The following is a 20915-nucleotide window of genomic DNA, read 5'->3' as shown; positions in this document are numbered from 1 at the left end:
GTGCCGAGTTCTTCACACATGACTCCTTTAAGACCTCTAACACCGGGACCAGCATCTCTCATGTACAGATGAGGAAATGGAGGCAGACAGGTTACTCAGCTTGCCCAAGGCCACGCTGTGGAGGGGAGAGCGCTGAGCCCAGCTTCCTGCGTCTCTAACCCCTGGCCTTCCTCTGCCTGGTGACTTCAGCAATGTCATTCCCTTCCTTCCACAGTGAGAGTACGGGACGTTGGGAGGCCAACGTTGAGGGCCCCAGGACCAGGGATGAAACCTCTGGGTCTCAGTTTGTTCATCTACAAAATGGGCAGTTAACGCCTCGCTCTCATGGTTATCAAGAGGGTCTGGGGCAGGAGCCTGCGTGAGAAGCACCCCAAGGGCTTGTGACAATGCAGGTGGCTGCGCCATGCCCTGAAGGTTTCTGATTCGGTACGTGTGGACTGGGGCCCGAGAATCAGCACTTCCAACAAATCCCAGGGAACACCCTGCCACCGCTGCCCTAGAATCCAGGTGAAGTGCTTTGTGCAGCGCCTGACACACGGTAGGTGCCTAACAAGAGTGACAAAAAAAAAAAACCACCAAAAATAAAAAATAAAGACATCACCAGATGGCCTCCTTTCCTTTCTGCCCGGAGGTGCCCAGTACCAGGTTGCCTGGGTTTGACTATCCAAGGCAGGGCCTTGGAAAACCCCACTATGCCTCAGTCTCCCCATCTGTAAAATGGGGAGAACAGTAGCACCTGCTTCATCCACTATGAGGATTACTATTACCAGAGAAACCACTGGGCCAGGGGATCCCTCCCAGCCCTGCACTGGTATACTTCCCGCCCAGATCAACAAGGTCCTTTCCACTGCCCCCGGGGAGGGACCTGCAGTGCTGCTGGGGCTGGCTGGGTCTCCGGGGAGATTCTGGCAGGGCAACCTCAGGCTCCAACCCAGCACCTGCCTCACCTCCCCATCCTGAGCACAAAAGACAGGTCACACGGTGCACGCTGGCTGGGCTGGCAGACCCCGAGCCTACCAGCTATGTGCCAGGACTCCCCCTGGGAGGGGTTCTCCTTTCCCCCAGCCTCAGTCTCCTCATCCTTAAGATGGGGTAACAGCCTGGGCACCAGAAGGGCTTAATCAGGGCCTCTGATCTCTGTCCCCGACCTCTCAGGGTGGCCACAGAAGACCACCACGCAGTCACAAAAGCCTCAGCTCCAGCCAGCTCAGTCCTCCCTCCTTCCCCACCCAGCAGAGCACGCCGCTCCCCATCCCTACTGGGCTTCGTAAGCCCTGCAAGCGAGGCGGGGGTCACTACCACACAGTTCTGGGCAGTGTCTGCTCCGGTTTTAATGTGTGGCCCAAGCTGGGCTTCTTACAACGCTCCCACCAAGCCTGCATCCTGCGCATTCAGACAGCTGGAGGGATATTTACAGAGGGAACTGGGTTTCTGCTCCCGGGGTCTTCTCTTGTCCTGGCTACAGACCCAGAACCCAAAATGGAATGACCCAAGGGACTCGCGGCCCCGGCCTTCCTTTTGTCAGACACTGGCCAGGCTTTTGGCCAACTTGGGTCAGAGAGACCCAAAGCTGGTGGGGAGGCCAGACTCAGTGCCTCTGATCCACCCCCAACTTGAGATGATAGTCACCCAAGGGCCCAGTTGCTCATTCCCAGCCAGGAGCTGGGATTCTGGCTGGTGAAACACTGCAGGTTGGAGGAGCCTGGATTTATCTGCAGGCCGGGCTTATAGAACCAGGAGGTGACTTGCACCTTCTGCCAGGGAGAAGCCGGCACATTCAAAGGCAGGGAGGGAGGGAGACAGGAACAACAGGAAGGACTCCTGATGGGGAGGAAGGAGGGTCGAATTCACCAAGGACCTGGGCTCCGCTGGGCTGCTCGTGTCTCCTTCAGAGAGTCAGGGACACTCAACTGAGAAGGGCTGGGGTCCTCCAGGGGCTTTCGGTCATGTCACAGCGGGAACAGTCTAGACCCCCAACTTCTTTGACAGGGAAAAAGAGGCACAGGGGTCGAAGGTGGATGAACTCGTGACCAAGACTATGGGGCCAGGTGTGGGCAGCCCGTGTTCAGTTCCCGGGTCTATAAACACTGATAACAAAGTTGAGCCATGTGTTATCTGGAGCCCTGGATAACACACAGCTCATGTGGTCACAGTCCTCCATTTGAGGGGACCGGGGAGACCTGCCAGCACCACGCACACGATGGCATTACGCCTTCTCTTCAGCAGCACTCACCTGGTGGGGCATCTGTCTAGTCTACAGCTGGTAGAACACACTCTGTGGTACCTGGGGCACCTGGGCCCAGACCTTTAAGTGCCCGAGCCTCAGTTTCCCCATACAGAAAACAGGGACACCAAAGAAGGGGACCGAATTATTTATCACCCAAATAGGGACACTTGGGAGTAAAAGGAGGCACTAAAAATAACTATATAACATTTACAATACTTCCAGACTGACAGATAGGTTCTATTTATACTGGTTACCTTGTAAAAGAGTTCTGGTCAAAAAACAATTTTCAGGCCGGGCGCGGTGGCTCAAGCCTGTAATCCCAGCACTTTGGGAGGCCGAGACGGGCGGATCACGAGGTCAGGAGATCAAGACCATCCTGGCTAACACGGTGAAACTCTGTCTCTACTAAAAAATACAAAAAAACTAGCCGGGCGAGGTGGCGGGCACCTGTAGTCCCAGCTACTACAGAGGCTGAGGCAGGAGAGTAGTGTGAACCCGGGAGGCGGAGCTTGCAGTGAGCTGAGATCCAGCCACTGCACTCCAGCCTGGGCGACAGAGCAAGACTCCGTCTCAAAAAAAAAACAAAAAACAATTTTCAGGCCTGGCGTGGTGGGTCACACCTGTAATCCCAGCACTTTGGGAGGCCAAGGCGGGCAGATCACCTGAGGTCAGAAGTTTGAGACCAGCCTGACCAGCCTGACCAACATGGCGAAACCCCATTTCTACTAAAAATACAAAAATTAGCCGGGTGTGGTGGCGGGTGCCTGTAATCCCAGCTACTCAGGAGGCTGAGGCAGAATCGCTTGAACCCGGGAGGAGAGGTTACAGTAAGCTGAGATCACGCCACTGCACTCCACCCTGGGTGACAGAGCAAGACTCCGTCTGAAAAACAAAACAAAACAAACAAAACTATTTTCCAAAGTAAATTTTTTTCTAAACTGTGACACCGGATGGGGTGAAAGACAGAGGCACCCACAGGGACATCCGGTTACCCAAGCATAAGACTGAACTCATGGGTGTCAGAAGGGCTGAGTGAGGCTTGGGGCTCCCAGAGAAGCTGACTATTCTCGGTATTGCTGTGGCCATCAATCTTGTGCCCATTACTGGTGAGTTTCTGGCAAGTCAGGCCCTCCCATTCCAGGGAGTCGAAGTCCCTTCTAAGAAAGACCCAGATGACTCAGGGGAGAGGACGCTGCTGGGGTCAGTTCCCACCATGCCCTCCCTCAGAGCCTGGACCCACAGCAACCAGCCACCGCCAAGCTGCGCTAGCCCTCACCTTCCGCCTCCTCCACCATCTCCTCCTCGTTTCCGCTCACGCCCGATGCCTCCATCTCCTCATCCTCCACCACGGGCGGAAACGCAGTCTCCTCGCTGGCCGCCGCCGGGGCTTTCTTCTTCTTCCTCCGCGCGTTCCTCTCCTTCTCCTGGGCACAGGGAAGCAGCAGATCAGGGCTGGGGCCTGGGCTGTCAGCTTGGGGACTCCTCATGCCTGGGGCCTCGCCACAGGTGCAAAGGGCAGTGATCCCGGCCATGTGGCAATGAGGGCAACCGTCCCCCTCACACCCCACCTCGGCAATCGAGCGTGCCAGGGGTTATTTTTACCAGGGCCTTTATTCTTCTATTGAGCCCCAGGTACACTCTGGGTACAGGCGGGCCCCCCGGCCACCTTGACATCCTTCCTGAGCGTGAGATAACCTGCCTGACACTGCCCAGGACTCTCCTAGCCAGAGTGAGTGACCACGCCTCCTGGGGACACCCTGTCAGCTTCATCGGCACATGTGGAGTGAATGAATACAGAAGCTTCTCCTTGCTATGCAAGTCTCACCTGTCCCCAGGGGACAGGCCAGCCTGGGAAGCTCGCATTTCATTTCCTGAATTTTTACAGAACACCTACTGTGTGCCCGGCTCTGCATACCAGGGCTATGGGGACACAAGGCACGGGGTAGACAAGGGGTAGACCCTCAGAGGCTGCCCTGCCTTTGAGGAGACCAGCAATGTGCTCTTCACACAGAAGCACCACTCAGAGGGTTGCACAGGTGAAATGAGGTGGGACAAAGAGCACAAGGGCAGGTGCTCCTCTGGACAGAACAGTCCGGAAGGGCTTCTGCAAGGAAGTGACATTTGAGCCAAGATTTGACGGCGGAGGGAAGGGGCCAGCCAGGCTCTGGATGAGAGTGGCAGGTGCAGGGAGTCACAGGTGCAAAGGCCTCCGTCGGGGGAACATTCCGGGTGAGTCCAGGAATGGAAAGAAGCCCACGTCGTGGGGCCTCCACTTTCCCTGCTCCCGGGAACCCCAGCTCCTCACTCACAGAGTCCACCCTTCTTCCCCAACTTAGGCACCGTCATCAAACCGCTCATCTTTGTGGCTCACGGGGGTGGGTGTCTCTTTGTCCCCATGCTGAGCCAGGCAGAGGCTCCGAAAGTGTTTGTTGATTGACTTGCTGAGCAACTGTGAAAGGCCAGCCTTCGTGGGCTTGAACGCACAGACAGCTGAGAGCAGGGGCATCGTGGAGGCGGCATCTTGAAGTGACTGGGGACTCTCGGGGGACTGGAAAGACACTGGGGGGTGCCCACCACAGCCCGGTGTGACAGGAGCGGCAGCAGCCTGATCCCTCTGGGGTTGCTGAGAAAGAGGCGGGCCCTCTGCCACACCTGGAGGTACCCGCAGCTCTCAGCCAAGAGCCCTCTATTGTGTTGAATGGTGTCCCCCAAAGTTCACATCAACCCGGAACCTCAGACTGTGACCTTACTTACAAACGGGATCCTGCAGATGTCATTAGTTAAGATGATGCCACACTGGAGTGGGGTGGGCCCTAAATCCAACAGGACTGACAGTCGTGGAAGAAGAGGGAAATACGGATTCAGGGACATGAAGACCCTGTGGCAGCCGAGACACATGTGGAGGGATGCGGCCACAAGCCAAGGAATGTCATGAACTGCCAGCAGTCACTGGAAGATGCAACAGGCTCCCCTGCAGCCTTGAACGTGAGCACAACCCTGCGGACACTGGTTCCAGACGTCTGGCCTCCAGAATTGGAAGAGAACATATCTCTGCTGTTTGTACCGGTCTGTGGTACTTCCTTGCAGCAGCCACAGGGAATCACACATCCCTCTGCACTGGTGCGCCCAGATTCCAAGATAAAGCTGCCTGACATCCAGACCACACAGCCCGCTCTCGGGCAAATGCCAGGTGGGCCCTGCCCACCCCTGCCCTTCACCATGGCCAGGCTGGAGCTGGGCCTCATGAAGGGGAGGAGAGGGGTTCTCAGGCTCCAAGCCCCAGCCACACGCAGGGAATGGGATCACTTCCTGTCCTGCCTTCTTCCTGAGCAAACAGGGTTCCTCTGAGCACAGCCGCTTGGAACGCAGGGAGGAAAAGGGAAACGTCTGCTCGTCCGTTAGTCACAGTTTCCGTCACCAACAGTCGGCCGGAGGGCCGCAGCCCTGCCCCTGCCAGTGCCCACAGGGCCCACGGGGATGCCCAGCTCTACAACCCCGCACATGTCCTGGGCCCAGTCCCAGCCCTGCCCCGAACCCTGAGCCTCTCCCAGGAGAGTTCGAGCCTGTGGCGGCCTGAGAAAGTGGTGGCATGTGGGTTCTGCGGCTGCGGCCGAGGGCTGCCACTGCTTCCCGAATCTATTTTTGGCAGACAGAGGCTCAGGAAAGACTCAGGGCTGGGTGCCTCGAGCTGCCCGGGCAGTGGCTGGGACAGGGGAGATACTCAGAGTCTCGCAGGGAACAGGGGTCTCCTGTCGGCCTGCTCATGGCGCCCACCATCCTGGAGAGCAAGGTCTCTCTGTGGGGGGCAGGGTGGGGTCTCTGAGGCAGCGGACCAGGATGGTGCCAACACCTTGAATCCCCACAAGGCTGGGTCTCAGGGAGAGTCCCAGGAGTTACAGTTAATCCTTACACACATGGTCCAGCACTGTGGGATCTGGTGTGTGTGGAATAGGAGATGCTGGTGATGGCATCGGTCATTACGGCTGATGTTTACTAAGCACCTACTGTGCGCCAAGCGGTTTCTGGTATTAATTTATTGGATCTGCACAGCTGCTCTGCGTATCAGGGCATGCCACCCCCTGCTTCAAACTCTCCAACACCTGGATAAAATTCCCAAGTCCTCCCTCCATCCCCATGGCCCTGTGTGATCCAGTCCTGGACCCCGCCTGCCTCTCCAAGCTGCTCTCCCCTCTTCCCTCCTCAGGGGCTGTGCTACAAACACATTGCCCCCCTAGCCAGAGGGCCTCTGCACCGGCTGTTCCTCTGCCTGGACACCCTTGCCCCAGATATCTGCATAACTCACTTCCCCACCTCCTTCGGGCCTTAGCTCAGACATCAGACAGGTCTTCCCTGACCACTCCATCATTAGCTCATCCCTCCTACCTCCACCATCAATCATTTTCTACTACATTCCTCTCATAGCATCTTCAGAGTCCATTCTGAAATTGAGTGTGCGAACTTGTCTCTCGCACCAGTTCCTCAAGGGCTGGGATCTTTGTTCTCTGCTATATTCCCACCATACCGGGAACAGTGTCTGGCACAGAACAGATGCTCTGTAACTACATCTTTAGATGAATGAACCTGATAGACAGGGACAGCGGCTCAGAGAGGCAGACACATGCATAAGACCACACAGCTCATGAGTCGAGGAGCCTAGATTTGAATGCAGGCCAGGTTCAAACATTTCCTGGCCGGACCATCTTTCTGCAGGCCTGTGCAGCCTCAGGTAAAAGAGATTAACAGCAGAAAACAAGGCGGGGCCGGGCCAAGGCTGAGGAGGACAGAGACTGAGGAACATGGAAGCCGAGCCCGAGGGGCCTGCATTCACAGATGGGAGAAAAGGGTAACCTTCGGCCATAAGGAGGGGGAGGGAAACCTCGCAGAAGACACTGAGGCCAAGTGTTACATAACTCCGGGACATGCCCCGCCCGCCCGCCGGATCCTGCTTCCTGCTGACGTCGCCTGTGGCCACACTCGGGCCTGGCCTGGTGCAAGGCAGGAGGGGACACCCACTGACCCTCTGCTTCCCCACTCCTTCCTTCTCTGGCCAAGGGTGACATGTCTTCCTGTACTCCAGACAGGGTTGGGCCAGCAGCCAGAGGTGGCTGTTACTGCGTTAGGATTCACTGGGCTGTACCCTCCTCCCCAGGACTGACAGGCACAGGGGAGGGCAGGAGGCGGAGGTCACCAGGTTCAGCGGCACCTCTCCTGGTGAGACCTGCTTGCATGCTGCAGCGACGGGAAGCTCACCACTGCAGCAAGAGTGGCCACTGTCAAGACGGCTGGCCTGGCCTGAGCCTCGCTTCCTTCGATGGGTCCCTGCATCTGCTCTGCTTTCTCTGCAGCCGTCGATATGAGGGTGCTCCTTCAAGGTGGGCCAGGAGCGAGAACCAACTGCACACTCCCGAATCACTCATTCTCATCCAGGTCCCAACCTGGTTCTCAGGGTCCCCTCCTGCCCACACCTCTAGAGTCTTCAGCATCAGGGGACAGAAGGGCCACCTTCTTTATCAGCTGTGTCATTCGGATCAGAATCACTCTCATTGACACTAGGACGACCCACCTTGAGTCCAGCCCTGGATGGGGGCTGTGCCTCAGCTCAGAATCCTTCCATGTAGCCTCCACTCCCTCCACGATCCACTAACGAAGTGTCAGCTCCTCAGCCCAGCAGGAAAACCCCATCCATTCCTCTGCCCTCAGGGCACCTGCCATCGCTTCCCTGGGATACAGCAGGCGCTCAATAAGGGGTTGCTGAATGGACAGTGAGAATAATACTGGATGCTTATTGAGGGCTGACCAAGGAACAGGCACCACCCTTTACAAAAAGAAACACACTTGTTCTTCAACAGCCCTATGACTGGGTCCCTTTCTTAGCCCCATTTTACAGAGGTGGAAACTGAGGCACAGAGAGGTGAAATGAAGCCCAGTATCCTTGGACCCAGTCACTAAGCAGCAGAGCTGGGGTGCGAAGCCACCAGTTCCAAAGCCGTGCTTTGCGCCATCCTTCTGGAGTGCCTCTTTGAACGAATGGATGAATCAATCAATCAATCGTGAGCGCGTTACCATCAGCACTATCACAGCTGTCACTAGCAGAGTGCCTGGGGCACACGAGGCCACGTTCCCAGCGCTCTGCAGGCAGCCACCCAGTGCATTCCCACAACAGCCCTTTGAGGTGGCTTTCACTATTGTCCCCATTTCACAGGTGGGGAAACTGAGGCACAGAGAGCACTGGTCACTTCGCCAAGGCCACACAGCTAGTAGGTGGCAGAGCCTACATTCAAACTCAGGTCTCCTGGGCCCAGTCCCTGCTCCCAACCCATAGCACACTGTGGCTGTGCCTGCACACACCATTCAAGAGGGCCCTCGTCAGTGGGATCGCTGGCTGCATGTTTGTCCATGCCAGCAGCTTCATTGGTGGTTACTACACCCGACAGGGTGCCTTGAGCATGGCCCATGCCACCTTGGCCCAGTGCCCATACCTCCCACAAATCTCCTAGTCTAATAAAACCTTCCAACTCAAAAAAAAAGGAGGAGGTCTCAGGCAGCCCTGAGAAGGGGGTAGATGGCGTCAAGATAAAATAATAATAACCACAGCAGTAAGAGTAACTAGGGCAGGTCGCCTTCCCAGAGCATTGCCCCTCTGGCAGGCACTAAGGTCCTCACAGGTAATCACTCGTTCACTCCTCACAGGACCTCCTGGATAAGAACTGTTATTCCCGTACTTTACAGATGGGGAAACTGAGGCTTAGAAGGCTGAATTCACTGCCCAAGGTCACAGGGGTGCCCAAATCCGCAAGCTGGGCCTTGACCCCAGTCTCGCCCTGGGCCTAATGGGATGGTTCACCATGCTGGGGTCTCTGGTCCTCCAAGCCACTCTCAGGTTTTGGAGTCTCTGGGGGTATAGTAGGGCCACACCCTGCGGAAGCCTGGAAAGCCAGGCTGTGTGGCAGCAGGCTGCAGGGGAGGAGACGCCTGTGGTCACGGGGTGAGGGGGACAGGCAGAGGGGGCCCCGGAGCGGGAGGCGGGGTACGGGAGAAGCGGGGTGAAGAGGGAGACAAAGAAAGGAAGGCTGGGGAGAAGCCAGGAGGCCCTTTTTGTGCCGAGGGAGATGCTCAGGGCCAAACCCCTGCCCCTGAGTCATCCCGGATGGGCCACTTCAGACTCCTGACCTGGCTGACAGAATCAGTGGCCCACAACATCCCCCCACCCGGCCCAGGCCCCCTTCTGCGCCCCCAGGCTGCTGTGGCATGGGTCCTCTTTGCCATAAGGGACCTCAGCAGGTGTTAGGAACAGAGGTCTGCACATTCAGCCAGACACGGTGCCTTCCTCTATGCCCAATCAGAAAGCCCAAAGCATCCAGAAGAAGAGGGCGCTGCCTGAAGCCCTGAGCTCTGGGGACAAATCCCAGGGGCTGATGTGGAGGGCACGTGGGGCACTGCTTAACTGGAAGTGACGGGGAGGGGCCTCCCTGAGGCCAGAGGGTGGATTTCAGCGCTGACCACAGGGCCGTGGGACTGTGCCCCCTCAGTCCCGGAGCCACCAGCAGCCGCGCGCACACATGACTCACAAAGAACCCACTTGGGAGTGTGGAAGGATGTCCTTAAATTCTGCACAGTGCTTGGGCAGAGTTCAAACAGGGCAAGGCTATACCTGGCCCTCCCACTGCAGGCTGTGTGACCTCATAGCCTGCTCACCCTCTCTGGGCCTCGGCAGGTTGCAGGGAGGGAGCAATTCAGCATGGCCTGTCTGGAACACACTGTATACACTTCACACCCAGGCGCAAGGCAGCCCGACGTCATGGTTTGGTGGGGAGGCGGGGAGGGGAGCTATGCAACCCCTCCCTCGTGCTTCTGTATCAATGAGGAAACACGCAGCCTAGCGATGAAGAGCGTGGGTGCTGATCTCATAACTGTGGGTACAAATCCCAATTCAGTTGCATATGAGCCTGGCTAAGCCTCAGTTTCCCCAGCTCTAAAATGCTTGGCAAGTGTGTCAAAGAGGGAGAAAGGAGGGAGAAAGGGAAGGACAGAGGTAGTGAAGGAGAGAGGGAAAGCAGCAGAGGTCTCCCTCAAAATGCTCCTTGATTCCCAGAAACAGCTGTGGAAGAAGCGGCTGCTCCTTGGAGGCCATTAGGCGGTGAGGCGGGCCTGCACCTTCTGTGCTCGTGCAGGAGGGAAGGGTCTCAGCCTCCCGGGGCCTGCCTCAAACCCTCCAGGATGCTGGGGCTGAGATGTCCGCTCCCCGCCCCCTAGACCTGTCCCTCCCCCGCCACAGCAGCCCTAAAGCTGTGAGGTCAAATGGGGTGGGGGAGCTGCTCGCTCAGGACCCATTTGCCTCCGGGTCCTCATTCCAACGCGCTGACAGCCTGAATTCCTGGCTGAGTCAGTCTGGTCCAGCGCGCTCCTTCCCCCACACCCTGAGCTGGGGCTGAGGGCCCCCAGAGGTGTCTGTCTGATCGGAGCAGGGTCCGGGTGGGGGTGGAGGGCAGCCTGGCCTGGCCCTTCTCCAGGGCAGGGACACACAGCAGCATTGCAGGCTACAGCCATCTCGGGGCACTCCCAGGCTTGAACCCCCAGAAGCTGAGTTCTAACAAGGCGGCATAACAGCCCCTCCCTGGCCCATGCCTCCTGGGGTGCAGAGGCACCTCCTGAGGCAGCCTGGGCTCCTCTCCCAGCCCCCCGGAGGCGCGGCACAGGCGGCTGTGGACTCACCATCTTCAGCTTGTGCTGCTGCAAGATCTCATCGAGGTTCTGCCTCTTCTTGTAGTTGAAGTAGAAGTTCTTACACTGCGACACAGTCTTGGAGCCCACCATCCGGGCGATGGCCGACCAGTTGCGGCCGTGTTCCAGGAGACCTGTCTCGGGAGAGGAGGGCAGTGAGGGGCGGCCAGGCCCGGCAGGCAGAGGGGGCCTGTGTACATGGCCTGGGGGGCAAACGGGCCTGGAGCAGAAACCCAGCCTGGGGCTCCCTGCTCAGGCCCAGGACCTCGGGAAGAAGAGACAGCGATGGGCCACGTGTCCCCTGGCGGGGAAGGTACTAGAGGGTGGTAGGGCTGGCCTCTGGGGTCTGGTTTCTCAGTCACTTGACTCCAGGCCAGGATGCATGGGAAAGGCCTGGGCTGGAGGAGCCAAAAGCGACAGGTGAAGCCCCACCGAGCCACCACGCAGAAGTCTGGGGGCGGAGGGCTGTGAATGTCCAGGATGCACAGCCTCTGCCCAGGCCCCACCTCTCCTGCCTCCCCCAAGCTGGGCGGGAGGGCGGCCGACGTGACCCAGCCCTGACACTCGCTCACAGCTGCAGGCGAGGCCTCGGGAGACGGTTGTTTTCCGGCCACACCGGCCCAGGGAAAGGAAGGGACGTGGTGAGCAGGGGATGGGAGGGTGGAGGTCAGGGTGGGGGTGAGTTGGGGCCAGGAGCCTCCGGGCCCAGGTTAACTGGGGCACCTCCAGGGCCCAAACTCCCTAAGGGCACCTAAAGGCCCACTCGGGACTCGAGGCCCACCAGGCCGGGTTGGGCAGCTGGAATTTGCTCTCAAACCCCAACCCGCACCACCAGGAGGTTCTCTCAGCCTCACAGACCTCCTGCTGTGGGAGGAGACCCTCCATGAATTGGCAGAAAAAGTTCCCTCCATCCCCAGGTCTCAGGCCAGAGCGGCATGCCGCCCCCCACGTTCTAGTTTCAAGGCCACAAACACCAGGCTCAGCAGAAACCCAGCCCCTGCTGCACCGGAGGCAGCGCCTGGGAAGCCAAGCCCCCGGCCTTGGCCCATCTGCCCCGCGAGCTGTGGCACACACAGGCACAGGCCAGGCAGCTCTATATTTATGCCTGTGTCTCCAGCGGCGTGACCTTGTATGGCCCAGCCAGCCCGTGCAGGTAGGGCCTGCCCACTTTCCCAGGGCTGTGGGAGAGACAGGGAGCGCTCCTGACCTAGGGGGATGTGCGGCAAGAGGGTGCCCCTCCAGGGCAGCAGGCCCCAAGGCTGAATCACGTAGCTCGGGACTTGGCAGCCTCCCTGAGCTGGAGCTATACTTGTAAGGACTTTAATGAAGGATTTCCCATAATAAAGTTTTTGACCATTTTCCTTGAATCAAATCAATCTGCAAGCCAAGCTCCAGCTCAAATGGTTCAGGGGTCGTGGAGCCGAGGGGCAGCCGTCTGTGTTGGTATTTTCATTCATTCCTTCATTCCTTCCTTCCTTCCTTCCCTCCCTCCCTCCTTCCTTCCTTCCTTCCTTCCTTCATTCATCCATCCACCTACCCACCCACCTACCCACCCACGTGCCGGCTGCCTGCCTGCTACACACAAGGCTCTAATGCAAATAAAATAACAGCAGCAGAAACATCCACACATCAGCCCATGGCATGGCTAAATAACACACAGAGTTTGCAAAGCCCTTCAAAGACTTGGTTCCGTCTCATCCTTGCTGTCACGCTGTGACCATTTTCCCATGCCCAGGAGGGGGAAATCTCCTGGGGAGATTTCAGAGGGTCCCGCCAACTCACCCAAGCTTAGAGGACCAGCCAAGGCGCGCAACGCGGGCATGGGGCCCCAGATTTCCTGCCCTCCGGGTCCTCTGGCCCCTGTGGCGTGGGGGTGGCACTGACTGACAGGCCATCTGCTCGCCCGCTGTGGCCCTGGGAGCCACGTGGCCTCACGGCCCGCTCCTCAGGGTTCCTCAAGGACAGGCGCAGAAGGGGAGGGCCGGGGCGTGGGATCAAGTGGCACCCGGCCCCTGACCTTTCCCTCCGCCCGCGCCAGCAGCAGCTGCCACTTCCAGAACCTGGTGGACAGGGCCGTGCGTTTATTTATATTTCCCCAGCCGGGGCCAAGAGAGCCCAGGCAAACACGCCGGGCCAGAGGGATCACAGGCCCGGAACCCGAGTGGGAGAGGGCGGGTCTCCCATCTGGGCCTGCCAGGTTGGGTGAGCATGGAGAGCCCGGGGGGTGGCCCGACGACACTGGGGAGGTTGACATTTCCAAACTCAGTCAATAAATGAGGTGGCTACGAGCCTGGCTGGGGGTTGGGGACCCTAATTAACTCCGATCATGGGGGCAGTGGGAGAGGGCTGAGGGCAGGGGAGAGGGGATGGGGGTAGGGATGGGGGTCACCCAGTCCTTCCTGAAAACACGCGGCTCCCAAAGGAGCAATGGGCAGAGTCACCCGGGCACCTGGCCAGAGCTCGCCAGCAATCTCGGCCAGCCCTTCTGCTCTCCGGCCTCAGTTTCCTTAACTGCCCTGTGAAGGGCCAGAGTGGGTGTTCCATTAGCGCCGGCCAGGGCCTCAGGGTAGGGGCAGGCTGGCACTGGCTTCCTCTGGTTTCTGTTTTGGGAAGCCCAGGCAGAGGGTGCCGGGCACAGGGAGAAGGACTTTCCATCGCACCGTGCCTTGGAGCCCACCCTGCCAGACCCAGCTTGAAGCCCCCGTCCACCTGGAGAGACCCCCTCTGCATAGAGCATCACAGACCTTCCCAGGCACAGATCCAGGTCCCACCCCTGCTTCCAGGAGAGCCTCAACCCAGCAGAGAGAGAGAGGAGGGGGCACGGGGGAAAGGATGGGCTGGGACCCCCATCCACTCCGGGGACCCAGAACTCCAACTCCCCAGCTGCCTCAGCTGCCCAGCCTCAAATCCCAGACGGCCACGTTGCGGTCCCTGTCCCTGCACCCGCAGTCCCCCATCCCCTCCCCAGGACCACTCACTCACATCCTCTCATCCGCGTCTCCCCCTCGGCCAAGTTTTCCGGAAACATAGGGCTGGGAAGATGCCCCGGGGAGCAGGCCCAGAGAAGTGGGCCGGCAGGCTGGGCGGCCGCGGCCGGCTCTGCGAGGCTGCTGGCTGGCGTCTGCTGGCGGCTCAGCTCAGCCTCACATCCTTCTCCGTCCCACGGTGAGGGAGGGAGGGAGGGAGGGAGGGAGCGAGGGAGGGAGGGACGCGGCGGGCGGAGGCCGGCTCGAGAGGGGCGGGAGGCAGCTCTTTGCAAGCCCGCCTGCCTGTGGTGGCCCAGGGCTCCTCCAGCGCCTGCTGCCACCTCTGACGCTGTCCCCAAGCCGCTGTGGGCGCGCGAGGTGCCCTTCCCCGAGGGTGGTGGGTGGTGGGAAGTTGTCAGTGGTGCGTGTGGGGCACCCCTGGGCCAGGCATCGCTGGGGCGCGTGCCGAGCTCCTCCAGCACCAATGTGCCCAGTGCGGACGCTCAGCGAGCAGTGCCGGCCAGGGCCCACAGACCCCTGGGCTGGGCAAAATCCAAGGACCCAGGTCCAGCAGGGCAGCCGTGTCACCTGCAGCCGGGCTCAGCTCTGATCTTCCTGCTGCCTGACCCAGCGAGACGCGGCAGGACTGAATGTGACCTCCAGACGGAGGCTCGCGGCGGGCGGGCGGGCGGGCGGGGGAGCGTGGCAGAGGCCCAGGTTCACGAGGGGCGGGCCAACTTGGCACTGGCTTCCCCTCCCTCTCTCCCCATCCGCGGCGGTGGCGGCGTCAGCAGTGGTAAGAACAGATGAGGGTTCCAGAAAAACAGAGCTTCTCCACCCCCGGCAGACGGGGAGCAAACAGCTTCTTCCGCCGTCATCCCCTCAACCCGTCCCCCCACTCTCCGTGTCAGTTCCACCTGAGCTCTGTCCCCTGCCTGGCCTGATGCTGCCGAGGCCGACCGAGCCCTCCATCGGGGGCTATGGGTGGGCAGCAGGGCTGGTCTCGCATTCCAAAGGGAGCCTGGGATTTGATGAGCCTTTGTCAGGTGCACACAAGACCTTCAACCATTTAGGGGAGGGGGAAGGATTTGGGGATTTGGGGTCCCCAAAGGGCCCTCTGCTGCTGGGGGATCTCGGGACAACACCTGCCCCTTCCGTCCTCTGAGAGCCCCTGCAGCCGTGAAGGAACACTGTCGGAAATGCCAGGGAGCCTCCCAGGAGGTTGAAAGTTAACTGAGCTGAACTTTGGAGCCTAGATTCAGGTCACGACCGACTTCCCTGACTCTGGGATCATTAACCTGCTTTTGCCTTTAACCCCCAGCCCTTCTATCCTGCCCCTGAAAACCTAGGGAGCAGAAGGTGTCTCTGGAATGCCCCAGCCCTCATCCTGGGGCATGATGCCAGGGGAGGGCAACAAACCTCAGCCACATCCGGGATCTGGGCCTCTCTACCTGAGTCCCACCCTCCATCCTCTGCAGGGGAGGTCTCGGTGCGCTTTTAAGGATGCCAACCCCATCAAATCATTCCTCTGCTTAAAATCTTCCAGCGACCACCTGAAGCTCTTGGAATAAAATCCAAAGGCCCTAGGACGGCCCGGGCAACCCTCATGGAGCCAGCTCCATGCCCCGCCCAGCCTCTCCCTGCGTCACTCGTGTATGCCCCAGGGCCTTTGCACTGGCTGCTCCTGCCACCTCCACGGCTTTCTCACAGATGTGCCTCGTCCTCCCTCTGGTCTTGGCTCAAGTGATGGCTCCTCAGAGAACCCTTCTTTGCCCGCCCCTCCAAAGTGAACCCCCCGTCGCCCTGCCATCCCAGGGTTTGATCATCTTCATAGCTTTTGCTGCCTCTGAAATTAGCTCCCTCATTCCACTGCTCATCAGCAGGTGTCTGGGGCCTGCTGGGCACCCTGGGCATCGTTGCCACCCGTCTGGGTCCCTGGTAAGGAGCTTGCAAAGGAAGAGGGGGCTGTGGGTTTAGCTCTGCACCCTCCCAAAAGAGGCTGGGGGTATCCCCCTTGACACCCAGGCACATGCCCCCCACACTCTGTGCCAGGGCGGAGATGGTAGATTCTGCCACCATGCCCTGTGGTCTGGATTCCCCGACCCTACTTCTAATTTCTAAGGAAGGAGTTTCGTTCTGAAGAGTCAGGAGGCAGGAACTAGGAAGTGAAATTGACCAAGACAGGAAGTCCAGCCAGGAGGTCTGAGTCACAGACAGAGCGGAGAGATAGGCGCAGGGGCCCGGTGGCCACAGGGGTAGGTGCTTGGGGCTCCTCTTGGCTAATCCTGCTCTGGGCACCCATGGGGCAGCGTCCCACATGCTATCTGGGGGCCCATGACAAGCTGTTCTTGTGGGGGCCAGGACTCAGCCTCCTCGGCCCAGGTGCTCCGGCCCTCAGGGAGGCCTGCGGCCCTGCTCAGATGCTCCCAAGCTGCTTTTCTCCAAGGGTCTGCAGACCTGCACCTACAGCTAGGACTCCGAGGGGACCACACCGCCACCCACCTGAATCTGGGGATGTCGCCGCTGTTTTCTCTTGGAAGTCCGCCCCCAACCCTGGAAACACACTCGCTCCCCCTACCCCCCAGCCAGTCACCTCCAGCCTTGACGCTTCCCGCCCCTATGTTTCCCGCCCCTTCCATGAAGACTCACAGGCTGCCTGCCAGAGGGGGGCATTGACCACCGCCCTCCAGCTGTCCTTTTCCCTGAGACACTCAGCATGTTCTGCCCAAAACCCTATCAAAGTTGGGAGGAAAAGAACCAGCCGTCTTGGGTCTGAGTCATGCCACTTCCTCATTTCGGAAACCCCAAGCCCTGGGGGTGTTGCACATGGAGGGTGCCGCCGCGTTGACACCCCTGACAGGCCGGGCACCTCCCGAGTGTCTTGTCAGGACTTCCCGAACTCCTGCCATCCTGAAATCCCATCAGGATGTTGGCTGGATAACATCACACCTGGACTTGCACCTCCCCACTCTTTTCTCTCCATCTACTCTTTCAAAAGTCAGCCTTGCCATCTGCCTTAGCCTCCGCATCAGCAATTATACCTGTAAATCATAGGTACAATGTGAACAAGCTACGTCTTCTCCCAGCTCTCAAAAAAAAAACCAGACTCGTTAAGATGAAATAAAGTCACCTGCGTGTGACCTGGCGCTGTCTCGCCTACCATTTCCGGAAGCGCTACGTTACACCCTCCAATGTCACGTTTTCCTACGGAGCAGAGCAAAGCGGGAAGCCAGCCTAGGGTCAGACAGCCCACCCCATGCCCCATGTCCACCGCAGTGTGCTAGGTGAGCACTGGCTCTCCCTCCGGCCTTGGTCTTCTCCTGTGCAAAGCAGAAGTCGTGTGTATGCGTGCGTGTGTACACACGCGTGTGGGGGGCCTGCCTTGCTCGTGAGTACCAGCCTCGCCACGTGATGACAGGCATCATGACGACCGCATCAACCGCCAGGTGCTCCTTCCCTGAGTCAGGAGCCATGTGGATGCGAATTCATGGGTCTCCCGCAGGAGGGAAGAGGGGCTTGTCGATGCCTGATCTCATCTTCAAGGGTGCTGACAGGAGCAAGAGTGTGGTCCAGACCTTGCCCCTGTGTCTGGCTGTACCCCAAGTTCCTGCAGAAACCCCAACTTTCTCCTCCTTCCAAACCATCACAACAGACTGTGACATATCCGGCCGGGAGGCCAACCAGCCCCAGACACGCGCCCTCCCTAGTGATCTCTCTTCAGACCACATGTGGTGACGGTCTCCTTGGACGCAAGCCCCGAGGCACTGCACCATCCCTGCCTGGTGTACCACCCCTCCTGAGTCACATACCCCGAGTGTTGCCTCCTGCCGGGCCCTGATGGACAGCTGCACCAGGAAGTAGCCGGGCAGACCCAAACCCAGGAGCAGCAGCACTGCCTACTGGCCCGCCCACCCCACTGTAAGCTCTGGCAGCTTTGTGCGGCCAAGCACACAGGCGCTCCTCTTTTGGGGGGCCCATGGTGGGCACAGCCCGAGGCTTTCCCTGTGGACATGCAATGGGGGAGGTCCTGCTCTCCAGGCTCCAGGACTGGGGGCTCACCCCTCCCCTTCCCATGCCTTAGATGCTTCATCCATAAAAGCCCGTCAGGCCAGCCCATGCGCATAGCAATGAGTTGGTTCCTGCCTCGCTCCTGTGGAAAGTGGTAAGGCCACTAGGCAAGGCAGCTGGAGCTCCTGGGGGAGGCCTCTGAGGTCTGCCTGGGCTCACCGGAGCCACCAGGGCCTGGTCTTGCATGTCCTCCCACTGGGGGCCGCTCCCTGGAAGCTGGGAAAGACTGGCGGCCCGGAGGCGGGCCAGAGCTTACTCCTGGTCTAGAATGGTGTGACAGTGGTGTGACCAGGAGCCTCCCCACCCGCTCCACAGCAGGTTCTCTGCCGCCAGAGAAGAGGGCTGGGGCCTGGAGGAGCTGCCAGCAGAGCCGCGGGTCTCTCGCACAGCTGGGTTGGGCTTCCAAGCCAGGCCAGGCTGACCTTTCCCAGGGGAACCAAGTCCCTCATCCCAGCCCTGCTCCTGCCCTGCCCCTCCTTCCCCACGTGGCACTGTGCCTGAGGGCAGGCGGCCAGCTCCCCAGAGCTGCCCGATTCCTGGGGAAGCTGCCTCCTGAACATTCTCCGTCCCCAGGCAGCGTGAGCCTCAGGGCAGGCAGCCACAGCCCCGTGCACACAAGAAGGGAAGGTGCTCATGCGCCCACCCGAAACCCTACGGCCATGATGTCCCCAGCCCCTCCCCAGTGGCCTCCCACGCTCTAGAGTAATAGTTAAACTCTAACCCAGGCTGGCAAGGCCAGGCTCCCGGTGGTCCCTCTACCTTCTGGGCTTCAATCACTTCTCATAGGGCTATACTGCCTCTGCCACGGGGCCTTTGCACATGCCTATCCTGCCTTTGTTATCTGGTCAACAGCTTGGCTCATGGACTAACTCATTCAGCCCTCACACCAACCCCATTCCTACTCTGCAAGTGGAATGCCTGGGTTCAAATCCCAGCTCTACCACTTCACAGCTGTGTGACCCTGGGCTGCTCACTAAACCTCTCTGGGCCTCGGTATCCTCATTTGAATAACAGAAGTAGTAACAGCGCCTACCTCCTAGTCAGGTTGGTAGAGATGAAGTGACTTCATACACACAAAGCTTCCAGCAGTGCCCGGCACGCAGGACGGCCTCCACGGTGTTACTGGGTGATATTCACTATTATTTCGTGCTCTGGGTGTCAGCCCCTTCCTCGGGGGAGCCCTCTGACTGGCGGCCCCCAGCACCATGGAAGTTCCTCCAATTGTCACTGTACATTTGCTTGGCCAGTGACTTACCTCCAACCCCCATCCCCGGGGTGAAGACAGAGGTGGCGGGGGGCTGAGGCCCCGAGGTGCAGGCACCTGCTCAGGGTCAGACTCTGCAGGAGGCAGAGCTGGGACCCAAACCTAGGGAGCAAGGTCCAGAGACTGCGCCCTGAGCTGACAGCCTGCCACTTGAGTGGCTACTGTATACCAAGGACTATACCTATGTGGCTCGCTCCGCCTTTAAGGCACCCCTGGGAGGTAGCATCTCTGCCTCATCTGAGAGTACGACGGAAACTGAGGGTGAAACAGACGGGCCAGGCCGAGGTCGGGGGCTAAGGAGCTGCTTGTGGCTACAAAGTGATGGGGAAGTCAGTACGGCCCAGGTGGCACTGCCCTCAGCTCTTCCGCGTACGTTCACCAAAACCCCATGAAGGGGGGTGTGCTGGGTTGGAGAGCATCCCCCAATGCTTCATGTCCACCAGAACCTATCATGTGACCTTATTTGGAAAAAGGATGCTTGCAGATGTGATCAAGTCAACGTGGGGTCATACTGGATTGGGGTGGGTCCTCGTAAGACTTAGAGGGAAATGTGGACAGAGACACGCAGGGAGAAAGGCAAAGACGAAGGCAGAGCCTGGAGGGACACGGTCATGAGCCAAGGACCGCCAAGGCTGCCGGCAGGTGCCAGGGGCTGGGGGAGGCAAGGCAGGCTCCTCCCCAGAGCCTCGGGAGGGAACGCAGCCTCTCGGATGCCTTCAACTGGGACTTCTCACCTCCAGAAGAGTCAGAGAATACATTTATTTTAAGCCACCCAGTTCAGGACCCTTTATTATGGCAGCCACAGGAAACACACAGTGGGTGCTCCTTGACTCCCACTGTACAGATGAAGAAACTGAGGCACAGAGAGGTTGACCAGCTTGCCTGAGGTCACACAGCGGAAACATCCAGGGGTTGAGACTTGGTTTCTCCCGAGGGATGGGGCCCCACTGCTGCTCATCCTCCAGGGCCATGCTGCTAAAGTCTTGCAGAGGCTTCAGGCAGGCTGGGGTCCGAAGGCCCTGGGGAAACCTGGCTGCTTATCTTCCCAGGCTCCCCGAGGGAGGGGTGGGGCTGGCTCATTCCTGAGTGCCCCTGCCATACAGAGGGTTAGGCACTGTGTTGCTGAAATGATGGGTAAAGGATGGGCGGAGACCATCTGCCTCAGCAATAGCTGCTTCTCCAGTCCCTTTTCCTAACTCTTGGTTTTCTAGGCGGGGGCTCCAGAACTTTCCTAGCTTCTCCACCCTGACCCCCTATGGAGGAGTTGCTGGGGGCTGCCAGCACCTGTCTCCCTGCCCCACCCCCGCTCCCTCCTGCCACCGCCTGGAACACACAGCCATTAGCAGCCACCCTGAGCAGTAATTGTCCAGATTGCTGTAATTCACGGCAGACGAGCACGCTGCTGCTCACGGCATCATTACAAATGTCACTGAGCAGGGCCTCCACGTGCATGACCCCCAGGGGACTCTCACTGCCATCTCCACGGGCAGAACCCAGGATGAGCTCACTGTCGTCACTGAGAACCCAACCTCGAGATAGTGGGACACGGGCTCCTCTCTGCCGGTGAGTCATCCCCAGCCGTCCTCCCAGCCTCCGGATCTGCCCTTCCAGAAGGCAAAGAGAGGGCAGGCGCTGTCTCCCAGTTCTCAGGCAATGGGGGTTCACCGGT

At 59.3% G+C, this 20915-nt stretch overlaps 1 protein-coding gene across 1 annotated transcript in view; it reads right to left on the bottom strand.

Annotated features, from left to right (window-relative positions):
* Positions 1-20915, bottom strand: part of NCOR2 (nuclear receptor corepressor 2) — a 193981-nt gene that overhangs the window by 48052 nt on the left and 125014 nt on the right. The window contains exons 19-20 of the mRNA XM_011948414.1: positions 10940-11082; positions 3504-3651 (exon numbers count right to left, since the gene is read on the bottom strand). Coding sequence (XP_011803804.1) covers positions 3504-3651; positions 10940-11082 — 291 coding nt within the window. The remainder of the gene's footprint in view (positions 1-3503; positions 3652-10939; positions 11083-20915) is intronic.

The sequence above is a fragment of the Colobus angolensis genome, unplaced genomic scaffold, assembly GCF_000951035.1.
Source record: "Colobus angolensis palliatus isolate OR3802 unplaced genomic scaffold, Cang.pa_1.0 Scaffold28, whole genome shotgun sequence".
Taxonomy (NCBI): domain Eukaryota; kingdom Metazoa; phylum Chordata; class Mammalia; order Primates; family Cercopithecidae; genus Colobus; species Colobus angolensis.
This window is presented reverse-complemented; position numbering and strand designations above follow the sequence as displayed.